General features: G+C 48.7%; 1 protein-coding gene across 1 annotated transcript in view; it reads right to left on the bottom strand.

Annotated features, from left to right (window-relative positions):
• Positions 1-17,729, bottom strand: part of TMPRSS6 (transmembrane serine protease 6) — a 174,147-nt gene that overhangs the window by 111,820 nt on the left and 44,598 nt on the right. The window contains exons 4-6 of the mRNA XM_075322083.1: positions 15,315-15,382; positions 13,773-13,954; positions 2,402-2,443 (exon numbers count right to left, since the gene is read on the bottom strand). Of these exons, the coding sequence (XP_075178198.1) occupies positions 2,402-2,443; positions 13,773-13,954; positions 15,315-15,382 (292 nt within the window). The remainder of the gene's footprint in view (positions 1-2,401; positions 2,444-13,772; positions 13,955-15,314; positions 15,383-17,729) is intronic.

The raw sequence follows: 17,729 nt of genomic DNA, 5'->3' as shown, positions 1-17,729 counted from the left end.
GGTAAAATAATAAAGCCTATACTCACCTCCTCCCGTACCAGCGCCCTTCCAGCGGTGCTGCAGCTCGGTTGGGGTTGTAACATCCCACGAGCCCCACATCCAATCAGCGCCAGTTTCCTTCTTCCCGCCTTTGGACAAAACAACTTAATCAACAGGAAGTGAGGCTGCGCTCACTTCCTGTTGATTGCGCTTTTGTCCGATGCTGATTGTATGCATGGCTCACGTGACATCACAACCCCATGTGAGCCTCGGGAACGCGAGCAGCAGCACCGCTGGAAGGGAACTGGAATGGGAGGTGAGTATAAGCTTTATTGTTTTACCTGAGGGAAACGTGGAATCAGAAGGGGTTATCCTAGTAGTGGACAACCCCTTCTAATTGCAGGTTTCCCCCAGGTAAAGTATTAAGGCCTAAACTTACCTCCCGTGCCAACACCCTTCCAGCGGTGCTGTGGCTCATGGTGCCAGGATTCACTTGCGATTGTGACATCACCAGGGCCCCACGTCCAATCAGCAGCGGTTTTCTTCTCCCCGCCTTCGGACAAAATGAGTTAACCAACAGGAAGTGAGTACTGCGGTTGCGCTCACTTCCTGTTTATTGCTCCTGTGTCTGAAGGCGGGAAGAAGAAAACTGGAGCTGATTGGCCGCGGGGCTCAGTTGATGTCACAGCCCCACATTTGCTTCAGCATCGTGAGACGAGGCACTGCTGGAACCGAGCCAGTACGGGAGCTGAGTATAGGCTTTATTTTTTTACCTAGAGAAAACATGTGGAATCAGAAGGGGTTGTCCTAGTAGTGGACAACCCCTTTAATGTTTTCCCTGTAAATACCACCACCAAGGTAAAGAGGCTTGTTAGTACCTCTGGTCCACCATAGTATGCGCCTGAAATAAAGATCCACCTCAAATATTTACTGCCCAGTTTATGGGATCTTTTCTTTAATAATATTAGCTATCTTCCCCTAGAGGATAGATTTCTTATTTCTATGTCCAGCGTGGCTAAATCAGTATATTACAATCATACACAGGGTAGTGAGCGAGGTTAATTCCTTATGTATATAATTATTCCCAAGGCAATAAACTGTAGATTTGTAACAAAACAGTCAAAACAAATAAATTAATTCAAAATTTAAATTCAAAATTAAAAAGAAAATAAAAAAGAAATTAGGCCAAATTGAACCACAAATGAAGTGAAAAGGAAGCATTGATAGTAGAAGGCAGCTCCATGAGAACAATGGAGGGGACTAAAAACTGCCTAAATGTTCAGGGATACAAACTAGAGTCCAGAGAAAAGATTTGCGTTGCACTGGTCCGGTCCAGATAGTAGCTAGGCTTCACATTAATGACGCCGTGACATTGTGAGGCTTAATAAAAGCCAGACACAGAAGAGAAGACCACCGTGATTCAAATAATGGCGCCCGGAGTTGGTGCGTGCGCCGATTAAGCTTTCGGCTCAAGATCTCATCTGCTCATGCGCCGCCTCCGGTCCATTGCTCTCCCAGCAGTGGACTTAAGGAAAATGGGGCCTGGAAATGGCGCGTGTGCAAATGAGATCCAGACTCGTCATTGAGCCGACAGATCAAGCTGTGCATGCGCCGGCTCTGGGCGCCATTTCTTTGAAGATCGCATCACCGACAGTTTCTGGATGCTCCTGCCTCACAGCACCCGCAGAGAGCATCCAGGACACACGCCGCATCGCCCTATTCCAGCACCGCCCAGCCTCCCGTGACCCCGCTCCATCACCACTGCCACCCTTCCACCCCTCCGGTAAGGCAACACCAGATTATAAAACAGACCCCATATTTTTTTTTAGCTTTTTCTCCTCTCTAAATTTGGTGTGCGTCTTATAATCCAGCGCGTCTTATAAACCGAAAAATATGGTAAATTGCCCAATAATTCTGCACACTTAGATATTCTCCTAAGAAAACCAAAACCTCACTTTTACTTTTCTAAATATGTAGTTTTCAGGTTTATTAACTTTTTGGGATTGGCCAACAGTTCCATAGTTGTGCAATAATAAAATTAAGCATCAAAAATACAAACTGCCTAATAATTATGCACAGTGTATTAGGCTAATGTGACAATACAATAAACCAGCTGCTCGCACTAGTAGTTTACGCCTTCTCCGTGGTTCTCTTATGAGATAGTAGAAGCAGGTTTAACACTTATAGAAAATTTTGCTAATTAGAGAACCACTTTAAAGTAATGTGGAAGTGGTTGTGGTGGTTTTGGGAGGAAATTGTCACATTCGCTGACAGATCCACAATGAGACAACAGGAAAGCAGGAGGAGCGTTGATGAATAAAGCCATTTCCCAGCAGATATTTTATGATTTTTTTGCCATTTGTCATTTTATTGTCATTCGTGGTTAATCTTTGTAAGCAGCAGATGAGGCGGACAACCCTACCAGTGCTGGAGGAGAGCAGCTGCATGTTCTGGATTGTACCTTCTGGAAATAAAATAGGGTCAAACATATATAAGAACAACCAAAAGAAATAAATAATGAAACATTGCCATATTTCCTATGAGCATAAAATGAATTGTCCATGTGATCAAGGCTAAAAATTATTCTTGCAATTGGGTTTCATTACAAATTGTGCACCGTTTGCCTTCTACAGTCTGTGTTGCAATGTCTATTGATGGCTGCAGAATGAGTTAACTTAGAATCTCTCAGTGAGCTCATCATTACAAATTGTGCACCGTTTGCCTTCTACAGTGTCTGCATTGCAATGTCTATTGATGGCTTCAGAATGAGTTAACTTAGAATCCATCAGTGAGCCCATCATAACCAATTGTGCACCATTTGCCTTCTACAGTGTCTGCATTGCAATGTCTATTGATGGCTGCAGAATGAGTTAACTTAGAATCCATCAGTGAGCCCATCATAACCAATTGTGCACCGTTTGCCTTCTACAGTCTCTGCATTGCAATGTCTATTGATGGTTGCAGAATGAGTTAACTTAGAATCCATCAGTGAGCCCATCATTACAAATTGTGCACCGTTTGCCTTCTACAGTCTGTGTTGCAATGTCTATTGATGGCTGCAGAATGAGTTACCTTAGAATCTCTCAGTGAGCCCATCATTACAAATTGTACACCGGTTGCCTTCTACAGTCTGTGTGTTGCAATGTCTATTGAAGGCTGCAGAATGAGTTAACTTAGAATTTATCAGTGAGCCCATCATTACAAATTGTACACCGGTTGCCTTCTACAGTCTGTGTGTTGCAATGTCTATTGAAGGCTGCAGAATGAGCTAACTTAGAATTTATCAGTGAGCCATCATTACAAATTGTGCACCATTTACCTTCTACAGGCTCTGCATTTCAATGTCTATTGATCGCTGCAGAATGAGTTAACTTAGAATCCATCAGTGAGCCCATCATTACAAACTGTGCACCGTTTGCCTTCTACAGTGTCTGCATTGAAATGTCTATTGATGGTTGCAAAATGAGTTAACTTAGAATCCATCAGTGAGCCCATCATTACAAATTGTGCACCGTTTGCCTTCTACAGTCTGTGTGTTGCAATATCTATTGATGGCTGCAGAATGAATTACCTTAGAATCCATCAGAGAGCCCATCATTACAATGTGCAAAAAAACAAAGAGCCTGAAAAAGCCAAATAAAACCCAATTGCAAAAATGATTTTTAGCCCTAAATACACTCATTTAAGAAGAAATATAAATTTGTCTTAAAAAGTGAACAGAATAGAGCACAGTGGGGAAAATTTAGTATTGTCATCACAATATACATTATTTTATGAAAAGAAAAAAATTAACGCTATTAACCTGCCGCTTTGCAATTCGGCAGCCATGCCCATTTTTCAAAACCGCTGATAAAGGTGCAATAAGTATTTAAAACCTGTAAAAAAATTATGCCTGCCATGTACTATAAAATGTGGCACAATCCTACTGTATTCTGCTCAATAAACTCCACCAATTATTTAGGATTTTCTGCTTTCCATGACGTCTGTACAATTGCTGACTATGGCAATTAGGGGTTTTTTTTTTGTTTTTTTTTTTTACAAATTTTACTTACAGGCATGTCAAGCAAATGTGAAAACCTGTACAATATATGAAAAACCTATGGAAAATTAACCCCTTCACCACCAAGCGAGTTTCCGTGTTGTCGTTTTCGTTTTTTGCTCCTCTTCTTCCGAGAACCGTAACTTTTTTTTTTTGGCAATCTTGCCATATAAGGGCTCTTTTTTTGTGGGACGAGTTGTACTTTTGAATTAAACCATGAGTTTTACCATATAGTGTACTGGAAAGCAGGAATCAAATTCAAAGTGTGGTGAAATGGCAAAAAAAGTGCAATTATACAAAAGTTTTTGGGATATTTTATTCACTGTGTTCACTATAGGATAAAACTGATGTGTCGGTGTGATTCCTCAGGTTGATACGAGTTTGTAGACACCAAACATGTATAGGTTTACTTTCGTCTAAGGGGTTAAAAAAAATTCAGAAATCTTGTCTAAAAAAAGTAGCGCTTTTAGCGCCATTTTTTGAGACCCGTAGCATTCTCATTTTTCGGGGTCCATGGCTCAGTGACGGTTTATTTTTTGCGTCTTGAGCTCACGTTTTTAATTACACCATTTTTGTGCAGATGCTATGTTTTGATCGCCTGTTATTGCATCTTAAACATTTTTTGTGGCAACCAAAGAACGTAATTTTGGCGTTTAGGATTTTTTCTAGCCACTCCGTGTACCAATCGGAATAATTGATTTTATATTTTGATAGATTGGGTACTTCTGAACACGGCGATATCAAATATGTGTATATTTTTTTAACTTTTATTTTCAATGGGCAGCAGCCGGTGGTGATTACCACAACATGACCGATGGCGTACCAGTACGTTATTGGTTATGAAGGCGTTAAAATTCCCTCTATCTGGCAGTGGAGGGATCCTGTTCGGTAATCAGCAGCCTACAAGAATACATGGAATTGTCCTACCAAGGGCTTATTTGCAGGGTAAAGGTCCCGTCACACGCGTCGATATGTTGTGCGATCGTACCCGCCGCCGTCGTCTGTTCGTCACATGCAATTAGTTGCCCGTGTCGCACAAATTTGTTAACCCCCGTCACACGTACTTACCTCCCGAACGACCTCGCTGTGGGCGGCGAACATCCTCTTCCTGAAGAGGGAGGGACGTTCGGCGTCACAGCGACGTCACACAGCGGCCGCCCAATAGAAGCGGAGGGGCGGAGATGAGCGGTACATAACATCTCGCCCACCTCCTTCCTTCAGCATTGCCGCAGGACGCAGGTGAGCTGTGTTCATCGTTCCCGGGGTGTCACACGGAGCGATGTGTGCTGCCTCAGGAACGACGAACAACCGGTGTGCAGAAGGAAGAACGAGATTATGAAAATGAACGACGTGTCAACGAGCAACGATAAGGTGAGTATTTTTGCTCGTTCACAGTCGTTCGTAGCTGTCACACGCTACGATATGTCTAACGATGCCGGATGTGCGTCACGGAATCAGTGACCCCAACGATATATCGCCCTATATATCGTAGCGTGTAATGGGGCCTTTAGGCTTATTTTCGGGGAAACACAGTATTATGATATGAGGTCATTTCCAATAATTATTGCAATTCTCATTGAACAATGATATTTTTAGGGTCCCCTCATCTCCTGGACAGGCTGTGCCCAAACACATTTAATTGTAGATTAAGTTGTTGCTGTTTCTGCCTTATGTTTTGTCTTAGGGTATGTGCGCACGTTGCTTTTTACCTGCTTTTTACCTGCTTTTTTGCTGCTTTTTCTTCTGCGCTGTTTAATGCCAAAATGGTTGTGTTCTTCTATTCAAGCAAAGTCTATGGGAATTTGGGTTTCTTGTTCACACTATGTTGTTCAAAATGCTGCCTTTTTGTGGCAGAACTTTGGTCAAAAACTCAGCTTTGCAGTGCAAAACCCAAATGGCAAAAACAATTGACATGTTGCTTCTTTGAAAAGCTGAGTTTTTGACCAAAGTTCTGCCTCAAAAAGGCAGCATTTTGAACAACATAGTGTGAACAAGAAACCCAAATTCCCATAGACTTTGCTTGAATAGAAGAACACATCCATTTTGGCATTAAACAGCGCAGAAGAAAAAGCAGCAAAAAAGCAGGTAAAAAGCAGGTAAAAAGCAACGTGCGCACATACCCTTAAGGCTGCTTTACATGGTACAACCGATTGTGCAATTTCACAATCGATCGTACCCGCCCCCGTCCTTTTTGCGTCACGGGCAAATCGCTGCCCGTGTCGCACAAAGTCAGTAACCCCCGTCACACATACTTACCTCTCGTGCGACCTCGCTGTGGGCGGCGAACGTCCACTTCCTGGAGTGGGAGGGACGTTCAGCGTCACAGCGACGTCACACGGCCGCCGGCCAATGGAAGCCTAAACATCCCGCCCACCTCCTTCCTTCACATAGCCTGCGGCGGCCGCGTGACGCAGGTGAGCTGCTGTTCATCGTTCCCGTGGTGTCACACGGAGCGGCGTGTGCTACCCCGGAAACGATGAACAACTAAATTAAACAATATTATGGAACCTAGCGAGCAGTACACGACTCACGATTTGTGAGCGATACTGCGTCGCTAGGAGGTGTCACACGCCAGCGATGCCGGATGTGCGTCACAAAAACCGTGACCCCGACGATCTATCGCACGATAGATTGTCTGGTGTAAAGCAGCCTTTAGGCTACTTTCACACATCAGGTTTTTTCCATCAGGCACAATCCGGAAAAACACGGATAAAATGGATCCGGCACCGGATCCGTTTTATCCCCATTGATTTGTATTGTCGCCAGATTGGGCCTGATGACCTTGCGTTGCATCCGGCTTTTGCCAGATCCGTGTTAATTGACAAATGCGGCGGCCGGATGGAACGTCTCTTGCAACGTTTTTTTTCTCTGACAAAAAAACGCATCGCGCTGGGTGTGGCTCGGTGCAGCATGGTGCATAATGAAAGTCTATGCACGCCGAATCCGGTGGCATGCATTAAATGCCGGAAGCATGTACTGGATTCGGTTTTTACTTCTCAGCATGCCCAGAAGTGATAGAAATTCATTGCTTGTCAGAAAATCTCTCTCTCTATCTGGCCTAAGAAAATCGGTGCAAGTGGAGTGCGATAAAACATCGCATTCCACTCGGACCAACTAGCCTGTGTGTCTGCGCACATGAGCGATTATTTTCTCAGCCCTAATCAGACCGAGAAAACAATCGCAGCATGCTGCGACTGTAATGAGAGACTCTTTTCTCTCGCCCCCATTCAAGTCTATGGGGCGAGAAAAAAATCGCACTGCACTCGCGGTACACCGGTGTACCGTGCGTGCAGAGCGAGAATCGCAATAGCCGGCTACGGAGGAGGGAGAGAAATTCCACCTTCCCCCCCTCCATGCTGGCCCGCCCCTCCTGAGAGCCTGGCCGCCCCCCGCAGCTGTGGTTTGCTCGTACAGTCGGACCGCAGACGCAGGGAGACTGGCATGACACTCGGATCTGCTGTGCTGCCAGTGCGAGCCGAGTGTGATGTGAGCATTGTAGTAGTGCCCCGTGTGGCCCCAGCCTCTCTCTCTCACACTCACACTCACTGACTCACTCACTCTCACCCACTCACCGATCACCGGCGCGGGGCTGCACGGCTGTCACACTGCTCCGGCAGCTTCTTCTGATTTGAAAATGCCGGCCGATCATTATTCAACCTCGTATTCCCTGTTTTCCCCGCCCACCGGCGCCTATGATTGGTTGCAGTCAGACACGCCCCCACGCTGAGTGACAGCTGTCTCACTGCAACCAATCACAGCCGCCGGTGGGCGGGTCTATATCTTGCAGTAAAATAAACAAATAAATAATTTAAAAAAAAACGCGTGCGGTCCCCCCCAATTTTAATACCAGCCAGATAAAGCCATACGGCTGAAGGCTAGTATTCTCAGGATGGGGAGCTCCATGTTATGGGGAGCCCCCAGCCTAACAATATCAGCCAGCAGCCGCCCAGAATGGCCGCATCCATTAGATGCGACTGTTCTGGGACTGTACCCGACTCATTCCGAATTGCCCTGGTGAGGTGGCAATCGAGGTAATACGGGGTTAATCATGGCAGGCGTCTATGAGACACCCCCAATGATTAATCTGTAAGTGAAAGTAAATAAACACATACACCCGAAAAAATACTTTATTTGGAATAACAGACAAAAAAACACCCTCTTTCACCATTTTAGTAAAATCCCCAAATACCCCTCCAGGTCCGACGTAATCCACGAGGTCCCGCGACGCTCTCAGCTCTGCTACATGAAGCTGACAGGAGCGGCAGTAGAACACCGCCGTTCTCTATCAGCTCCACGCAGCAACTGAAGGAAGTCGCGCTGTCAGCAGGGACGTCACTGAGGTAATGCCGGGATGTGTGCGGTGATGATGCATGCGGGAGTGCCGGGATATGTGCAGGGATGGTGCGTGCGGGAGTGCCGGGATATGTGCAGGGATGGTGCGTGCGGGAGTGCCGGGATGTGTGCGGTAATAATGCATGCGGGAGTGCCAGGATGTGTGCGGTAATGATGTGTGCGGGAGTGCCGGGATGTGTGCGGGGATGGTGCATGCGGGAGTGCCGGGATGTGTGCGGTAATGATGCATGCGGGAGTGCCGGGATGTGTGCGGAGACGGTGCGTGCGGGAGTGCCGGGATGTGTATGGTAATGATGCATACAGGAGTGCCGGGATGTGTGCGGTAATGATGCATGCGGGAGTGCGGGATGTGTGCGGGGATGATGCGTGCGGGAGTGCCGGGATGTGTGCGGTAATGATGCATGCGGGAGTGCCGGGATGTGTGCAGGGATGGTGCGTGCAGGAGTGTCGGGATGTGTGCAGGGATGATGCGTGCGGGAGTGCCGGGATGTATGCGGTAATGATGCATGCGGGAGTGGCGGGATGTGTGCGGCAATGATGTGTGCGGGAGTGCCGGGATGTGTGCGGGGATGGTGCATGCGGGAGTGCAGGGATGTGTGCTGTAATGATGTGTGCGGAAGTGCCGGGATGTGTGCGGGGATGGTGCGTGCGGGAGTGCTGGGATGTGTGCGGTAATGATGTGTGCGGAAGTGCCGGGATGTGTGCGGGGATGGTGCGTGCGGGAGTGCTGGGATGTGTGCGGTAATGATGTGTGCGGGAGTGCCGGGATGTGTGTGGTAATGATGTGTGCGGGAGTGCCGGGATGTGTGCGGGGATGGTGCGTGCGGGAGTGCCGGGATATGTGCGGGGATGGTGCGTGCGGGAGTGCTGGGATGTGTGCGGGGATGGTGCATGCGGGAGTGCCGGGATGTGTGCGGTAATGATGTGTGCGGGAGTGCCGGGATGTGTGCAGGGATGGTGCGTGTGGGAGTGCCGGAATGTGTGCGGTAATGATGTGTGCGAGAGTGCTGGGATGTGTGCGGTAATGATGTGTGTGGGAGTGCCGGGATGTGTGCGGGGATGGTGCATGTGGGTGTGCCGGGATGTGTGCGGTAATGATGTGTGCGGGAGTGCCGGGATGTGTGCGGTAATGATGTGTGCGGGAGTGCCGGGATGTGTGCGGTAATGATGTGTGCGGGAGTGCCGGGATGTGTGCGGGGATGGTGCGTGCGGGAGTACCGGGATGTGTGCGGGGATGGTGCGTGCGGGAGTGCCGGGATGTGTGCGGTAATGATGTGTGCGGGAGTGCCGGGATGTGTGCGGTAATGATGTGTGCGGGAGTGCCGGGATGTGTGCGGTAATGATGTGTGCGGGAGTGCCGGGATGTGTGCGGGGATGATGTGTGCGGGAGTGCCGGGATGTGTGCGGGGATGGTGCGTGCGGGAGTGCCGGGATGTGTGCGGGGATGGTGTGTGCGGGAGTGCCGGGATGTGTGCGGGGATGGTGCGTGCGGGAGTGACGGGATATGTGCGGGGATGGTGCGTGCGGGAGTGCCGGGATGTGTGCGGGGATGGTGCGTGCGGGAGTGCCGGGATATGTGCAGGGATGGTGCGTGCGGGAGTGCCTGCGTGTGAAATGATGATGGGGTCTCTCTCTCTCAGCTTTAAAAAAAAAAACACAAAAAAAAAACGGATCCCTTTTTTACCGGATCCGTCGCATAAGTTTTTACACACTCTGAGACGGATCCGTTGCATCAGGCACAAACCGGATTGTGCCTGATTGCAAAAAACTGATGTGTGAAATTAGCCTTAATCTTGTGAAATGCAGCTCGATGTTCTGGTGAGGTCTCGGCCACTGCAGAATATTTCTCTTCTTTGTTTTCGCAGGATGTTTTTGGTCATTGTCCATCTGTCTGTGAAGCGCCGTCCAATCAACCTTGCTGCAGTTGGTTGAATCTGAGCAGAAAGTCTCGCCCTGTACACTTCAGAATTCATCCGGCTGCTTCTGTCTTCAGTCACATCATCAATAACCACTAGTGCCCCAGGGCCACTGTTAGCCTGCATGCCCAGCCATCACACCGCCTCCGCCATGTGCCAAGAGGATGTGCTGTGCTCTGGATCATGAGCCGTTCCCAACCTTCTCCAGACTTTGGGTACCTTCACACTTAGCGATGCAGCAGCGATCCGACCAGCGATCTGACCTGGTCAGGATCGCTGCTGCATCGCTACATGGTCGCTGGTGAGCTGTCAAACAGGCAGATCTCACCAGCGACCAGTGACCAGCCCCCAGCCAGCAGCGACGTGCAAGCGACGTTGCGCTTGCACGGAGCCGCCGTCTGGAAGCTGCGGAGACTGGTAACTAAGGTAAACATCGGGTATGGTTACCCGATGTTTACATTAGTTACCAGTGTGAGCAGGGAGCAGGGAGCCGCGCACACTAAGCGCTGGCTCCTTGCTCTCCTAGCTACAGTACACATCGGGTTAATTAACCCGATGTGTAATGCAGCTACATGTGCAGAGAGCAGGGAGCCGCGCACACTGAGCGCTGGCTCCTTGCTCTCCTAGCTGCTGTACACATCGGGTTAATTAACCCGATGTGTACAGCAGCTACATGTGCAGAGAGCCGGAGCCGGCAGCACAGGCAGCGTGAGAGCTGCTGGTAACTAAGGTAAATATCGGGTAACCACCTTGGTTACCCGATGTTTATCTTGGATACAGCTTACCTCAGCTGTCAGACGCCGGCTCCTGCTCCCTGCTCGCTTCATTTGTCGCTCTCTTGCTGTCACACACAGCGATCTGTGTGTCACAGCAGGAGAGCGGCTTTGAAGAAAACGAACCAGGGCTGTGTGTAACGAGCAGCGATCTCGCAGCAGGGGCCAGATCGCTGCTCAGTGTCACACACAGCGAGATCGCTAATGAGGTCACTGCTGCGTCACAAAAAGCGTGACTCAGCAGCGATCTCGGCAGCGAGCTCGCTGTGTGTGAAGCACCCCTTTCTTCTTTGCATCATTCTGGTACAGGTTAATCTTGGTCTCATCCGTCCTCTGCTGCTTTTCCAGAACTGGGCGGCTTCCTTAGATGTTTTTTGGTAAAGTCTAATTTGGCCTTTCTATATTTAAGGTTGATTAATAGTTTACATCTTGTGGTGACCCTTCTGTATTTGCTCTCATGAAGTTTTCTCTTTAGGCCCCTTTCACACGTCAGTGATTCTGGTACGTTTGTGCTTTTTTTAAAACGTACCAGAATCACTGACATACGCAGACCCATTCTAATCAATGGGTCTGCTCACACATCAGTGATTTTTCACTGAACATGTCTCCGTGCAGCGTGCACCCTTGGCCGTGATTCTGCACGGAGACATGTCAGTTTTTGTCTGGCATCACTGATGACCCACGGACCACACTATGGTGTGATCCGTGTGTGATCAGTGAAACACGTACAAGAAAATCACGGACATATTAAATATTCAAAATTTTCAACTTACCTTGCCTGCGATTCGCTGTGCCTGCTCCGCTCTCGGCAGCTTCTGCCTAGCTCATGAATATTCATGAAAGCAGGAACTGCCGACCAGGAAGTGGGTGCTGAGAGCGGTGGGCGGACGCTGCAGACCCGAGGAGATCAGCACCATGGACAGCAGCAGTGAAGGCAGGTGAGTAATGTCCATATGCAATCACGGATCACGGATTGCACATGGACAACCCACGTGTGCCGTGAATCACGGAACACGGAGGGACATGTGCGTGTTTTACACGTCAGTGAAGAACGTCAGTGTTTTTCACTGACGTGTGAAATGGGCCTTAGATACTGAAACACAGTCTTCCTGCAGAATGTTCTTCACTTGGTTGGATGTTGTGAAGGGGTATTTTCTTCATCATAGAAAGAATTATGTGATCATCCACCACTGTTGCCTTCCATGTTGTTCAGGTCTTTTTGAGTTCCTAAGCTCACCAGTGCACTAATCTTTTGCAGAATGTTCCAATCTGTTGATTTGTCCGCTCCTAACATTTCTGCTATCGCTCTATGAATTTCCTCTTTTTTTTTAGCCTAATGATGATCATTTTTTCTTCCTTTGAGAGCTCCATTGACCGTATATTGTGGGTTCACAGTAGCAGCTTCAAAATGCAAATGCCGCACTTGGAATCATCTCCAGACCTTTTACCTGCTTAACTGATAATGGATTAATGAGGGAATAGCCTATTCAACCCATTAAAGAGCTTTTGAGATAATTGTCCAATCACCTTTGGTCTCTTGACAAAGAGGCAGCTACATATTAAAGAGCTGTAATTCCTAAACCATTACTCCAGTTAGGATGTGAATAACCTCAAATTAAAGCTGAGAGTCTGCACTTTAAGCCCAGATTGATTATATAACTACTTTAAATATGTTTTAGTAAAAAATTAAAATTGCCAAAACTTGAGGCACTGTCGAAATATTTCTGAACCTTTCTGTAAGTTCTTCCTGTGTTTGTGTGGGTTTCCTCCGGGTTCTCCGGTTTCCTCCCACACTACAAAGACCTACTGATGGAGAATTTAGATTGTGAGCCTCAATGGGGACAGTGGTGATGATATCTGTATGTGCTGCAGAATATGATGACGTTATATAAGTAAGAATAAATTAAGATGGAATTACCAAGGGTATAAATACTGTACAAACCTCGCTTTGTAAATACTGTAAAGATGATACTTTATAATTCTACATGTAACTGTAATGCCTGATTGGAGCCACAGACTCAGACTGGCTGTAACGGGAGTCTAGAGAAAAGCCGCCCACAAAGCAGGACCCCAAGAACTCTGCAACCCTTTAACCCCTTTACAGGGATTTGGAATTACACAGAGCCCCAGACATCACTACCTGTGGTAGACTGTAGTCCGTGATCGTCAGGCAGGGTCAAAAACCAGGAGATGCAAAACAGGAACAGAATCGGCAGGCAAGGGCGTAGTGAGGAGACAAAGCAGAGGTCAAATCCGGAACTGGCAGCAAGGTACAAAAACGATAGGCAGGAGGGTAGTCAAAAAACAAGCAAATGTCAGCGCACAGGAATCAACATACAAACAGCACATGAGCCAGGAGTACAGAACTATCTCTGGCAGTGGTCATGTGACAGGACGGGGAATAAGAAGGGTGGGGTGTCTTCCCACTGGCTGCAGGTGAATGTTGGCAACTTCAGCTGCAAGACACATGCCACCTACAGTCAGCCAGTGGTACTGCAGGTTCCAGGGAAACCCAGCCTAGCGGATGAGCGGAGCCTGTGCTCCGCAGAGCCACGGGCACTGACTCCTCTCCCATCACCAGCACTATCCATGGTGGGAACATGGCGTCGTCTGGCAATCGGAGCAGAAGTCGCAGGAGCGGGCTCCGGTGGGGACGTGACAGTAACATCCAGTGCTTATCAATCTAATATATAATGCACATCATGTACTTACGTAGTATATCTGTTGAATTTGGGTCCACATGGTACTGATCATATATGTAGGTCCCTTTGGCTTTAGACCTGCGTTGCATGACACTACTGAGAGCCGCCTTCACTGATTTCACAGTCACATCTTTGCTATGAGAATTAGGCACATCTAGGACGACCCAAAAGTAAACTTTCAAGCTGCCCTCTCTACAGAAAAATAATAAGTATAAGACATTGGCCAACACAGAAACAACATATATAATATCAACATTAAGTTAAAAAAAGCCCAACTGCCAATAAACTACACCAACCAATACTCACGGCACAGACAACAACACTACAGAAAAGCAAAATGTATCCCAACTGGAACTTCATTGCTTAGGACGTAGGGTAGATTGACCCATATTTTTTTTTATAAACTATACAGGGGTTCTGCAGGGCTAGGAAAATGTCGAATATTTTTAGAAATTTGCAGAAACAAATGCACTCCGGACTGTTTTTCTTTATGGTAAAGTGAAATAAACTTAAAGGGAACCTGTCACACTTGGAGAAGATGAAGTCCAAAAGCACTGCGGGACTCTGGCGTTCAGACCTATGAGCGTCTGACGCACTAGAAAATGCACAACGAACAAAGGGGACAACGTGGCACTTTTACAATGGTGGGCCCTGCAGCTAGGGAGAGGGGTGAGGTGACACCTTCTGAACTCCCCTCAACCTGTTTCCTGAGCTCCCTAGCATCCTTATATGGGGTGTTTCAACCCGTCGCCGAGCCAGATACCTAATCCCTCACTAACCCTGGAAACACCCTGGCTAGTGAGATGGCCGTCAGGAGACACTAGTCCTACCTCTGCACTAACAAACACGGTCTTTGCACCTGCGCATTACAGTACTTTGTTCTGCCCTCAGCAGGGCAGAGAAAAGTGCACATGTGCAGGAGCACAATGGAGGCCTCTCTGTGGATGACATAGGACGCGCCATCTACACGGAACAGGGCTGGAGGACAGTGATGGAAGGAAGATAGGAGACGCCAGACCGAGATCAGTGGCACCCATCAGACAAGACCACCCCGCAAAAGAGTATAATAAAAGCTCTTTGTTTTGTTATGCAGAGCGGCCTGGGCTCTTATATACAGTATTCTAGAATGCTGTATATAAGAGCTCACTGGTGGTGGTCGCAGCTTATAGGGGAGAAACCTGGTGACAAGTTCCCTTTAAAGGATTTTTTTTAATACTGATCAAATCCTTAAAAAACAAATAAGACTCTGTTCACATCTTCATTGTAGGATCTGTTAGGAGACTAAAGATAATGGACAAAAAAAAAAATAGTATGGTGCACTATTTTATCCGGTGACACCAAACAGGAACTCGATGGACATTATAATTGTCAATTAGCTGCTATAAGGCACCACTGGTGTCTGTTGGTGTGGGGGATCAGGCATTTCTGTTAATTGAGTATTTTTGCTCCTATGGTGCATCCGAAACTATATAATCATAAAAAGCAGATATGAATGGAGCCTAACTACATCCTCTTGCACAATTTATCTCCGAAAAGCTAGTATTTATCTCACCCAAAAGCATAGACTGTGCTGGAGTTGTGATACGCAGCCAGTTCTGAAGCCAAGACAAGAGCGGTTACCTAATGAAGGGAATGGTAAGAGAAATAGAAAATAGGATATAAAAGAATATATATATATATATATATATATATCTATATATATATATATATATATATATATATATATATCTATATATATATATATATATAAATATATATATATATATATATATATATATATATATATATATATATATATATATATATATATATATATATATATATACACATTTATAACACATCAACCATTCTGTAGCATAATGTACTATATAACTAATGTACAAATCAGAAAACATAGGGCAGTGTAATGCTTATAATGATAGTAATAAGTGTGTAGGACTGCAGGGGTGTATCAGAAGTTGCTCATAGGCCGGACTAGCTGTGAAGGGGTGATGCTATATATTATTAAAATTTATGGTTACGTCTTTGAGGAATAAATCCTACCTTATTGGTATGAATATATTTAGACATAAAGGAATTCAAGCATATTGGCCAATATTTGGTAACGTGTCTGAAGGTGTCACGCCAGGTAAGAAACGATTCCTAGCGAGCATTGTAATGAAGAGGGAACACAATACCATGGACGGCCCTGGTGCTATGAAGAGGCGAGATGGGTCACCTCCTAACACTCACCTGAGGCTGATCCCTGCACTCCCTAACATCCCTAGACTGGTCCTTTCCCCCGTGCGCCATCACGTGCCTAGGCCCTCCATGGCCCTGAACTCACCTTGACTAGTGAAGACCAGCAAGACACTAGTCTTGCCAATGCAATAAGACAGGGGTGGGGAACCTCCGGCCCGCGGGCCACATGCGGCCCGCCATGACCTTTTATGTGGCCCCCGGGCAGATTCCCGGGGGAGGCAGTGCTCGTGCTGTCACCGCGGTTTGCTGCCGCCGGCCCTTTAAATCCACACATTGCTGTTTGTGCTGCAATGTGTTCTCCCGTCGGCCAGTGCCAATTGTGGGCGGGTCTACAGCAGCCTCAGCTTCCAGCCTTGTGTGTCCGCCCCCTGCCCTCCGGAGATCAGTGCCTGCCTTCTCCTTCAAGTTCTGATGCAGTGTCCGGCTCCTGCACTCCGGTGATGTGAGTGCAATGCTGCTGTGAGTCCAGCGCCGACCCTCTGCTGCTATGTGCCCTGCCCAATGCTTTGTGCCTCCCCACACCAGTTCTGTAAACCCTCACCCCCAGAGTTGCATGAAACTCTCAGCGCAGTGTGGCCCCCAATGTCGTGTGTGCACCCCTCCCCCAGTCCTGTGTGCAGCCCATCACCCAGTAGTCCTGTTTGCACCCCCCCAATCCTGTGTGCACCCCTCCCCCAGTCCTGTGTGCAGCCCCCCAATGTCCTGTGTGCAACCCCACACAATCCTATGTGCAGCCCATCACCCAGTCCTGTGTGCACCCCCCAGTCCTGTGTGCACCCCCCAGTCCTGTGTGCACCCCCCCCAGTCCTGTGTGCACCCCCCCAGTCCTGTGTGCACCCCCCCAGTCCTGTGTGCACCCCCCCAGTCCTGTGTGCACCCCCCCAGTCCTGTGTGCACCCCCCAGTCCTGTGTGCACCCCCCCAGTCCTGTGTGCACACCCCCAGTCCTGTGTGCAGCCCCCCCCAGTCCTGTGTGCAGCCCCCCCAGTCCTGTGTGCAGCCCCCCCCAGTCCTGTGTGCAGCCCCCCCAGTCCTGTGTGCAGCCCCCCCCAGTCCTGTGTGCAGCCCCCCCAGTCCTGTGTGCAGCCCCCCCAGTCCTGTGTGCAGCCCCCCCAGTCGTGTGCAGCCCCCCCGTCCTGTGTGCAGCCCCCCAGTCCTGTGTGCAGCCCCCCCAGTCCTGTTTGCAGCCCCCCCCAGTCCTGTGTGCACCCCCCCAGTCCTGTGTGCACCCCCCCAGTCCTGTGTGCACCCCCCCAGTCCTGTGTGCACCCCCCCAGTCCTGTGTGCACCCCCCCAGTCCTGTGTGCACCCCCCCAGTCCTGTGTGCACCCCCCCAGTCCTGTGTGCACCCCCCCAGTCCTGTGTGCAGCCCCCCCCAGTCCTGTGTGCAGCCCCCCCCAGTCCTGTGTGCAGCCCCCCCCAGTCCTGTGTGCAGCCCCCCCAGTCCTGTGTGCAGCCCCCCCAGTCCTGTGTGCAGCCCCCCCAGTCCTGTGTGCAGCCCCCCCCAGTCCTGTGTGCAGCCCCCCCCAGTCCTGTGTGCAGCCCCCCCCAGTCCTGTGTGCAGCCCCCCCCAGTCCTGTGTGCAGCCCCCTCAGTCCTGTGTGCAGCCCCCCCCAGTCCTGTGTGCAGCCCCCCCCAGTCCTGTGTGCAGCCCCCCCAGTCCTGTGTGCAGCCCCCCCCAGTCCTGTGTGCAGCCCCCCCCAGTCCTGTGTGCAGCCCCCCCAGTC

This window comes from Anomaloglossus baeobatrachus, chromosome 8 (assembly GCF_048569485.1).
Source record: "Anomaloglossus baeobatrachus isolate aAnoBae1 chromosome 8, aAnoBae1.hap1, whole genome shotgun sequence".
In the NCBI taxonomy this organism is placed as follows: domain Eukaryota; kingdom Metazoa; phylum Chordata; class Amphibia; order Anura; family Aromobatidae; genus Anomaloglossus; species Anomaloglossus baeobatrachus.
The sequence above is the reverse complement of the archived record's forward strand: the minus strand, read 5'-3'. Positions and strand labels throughout refer to the sequence as shown.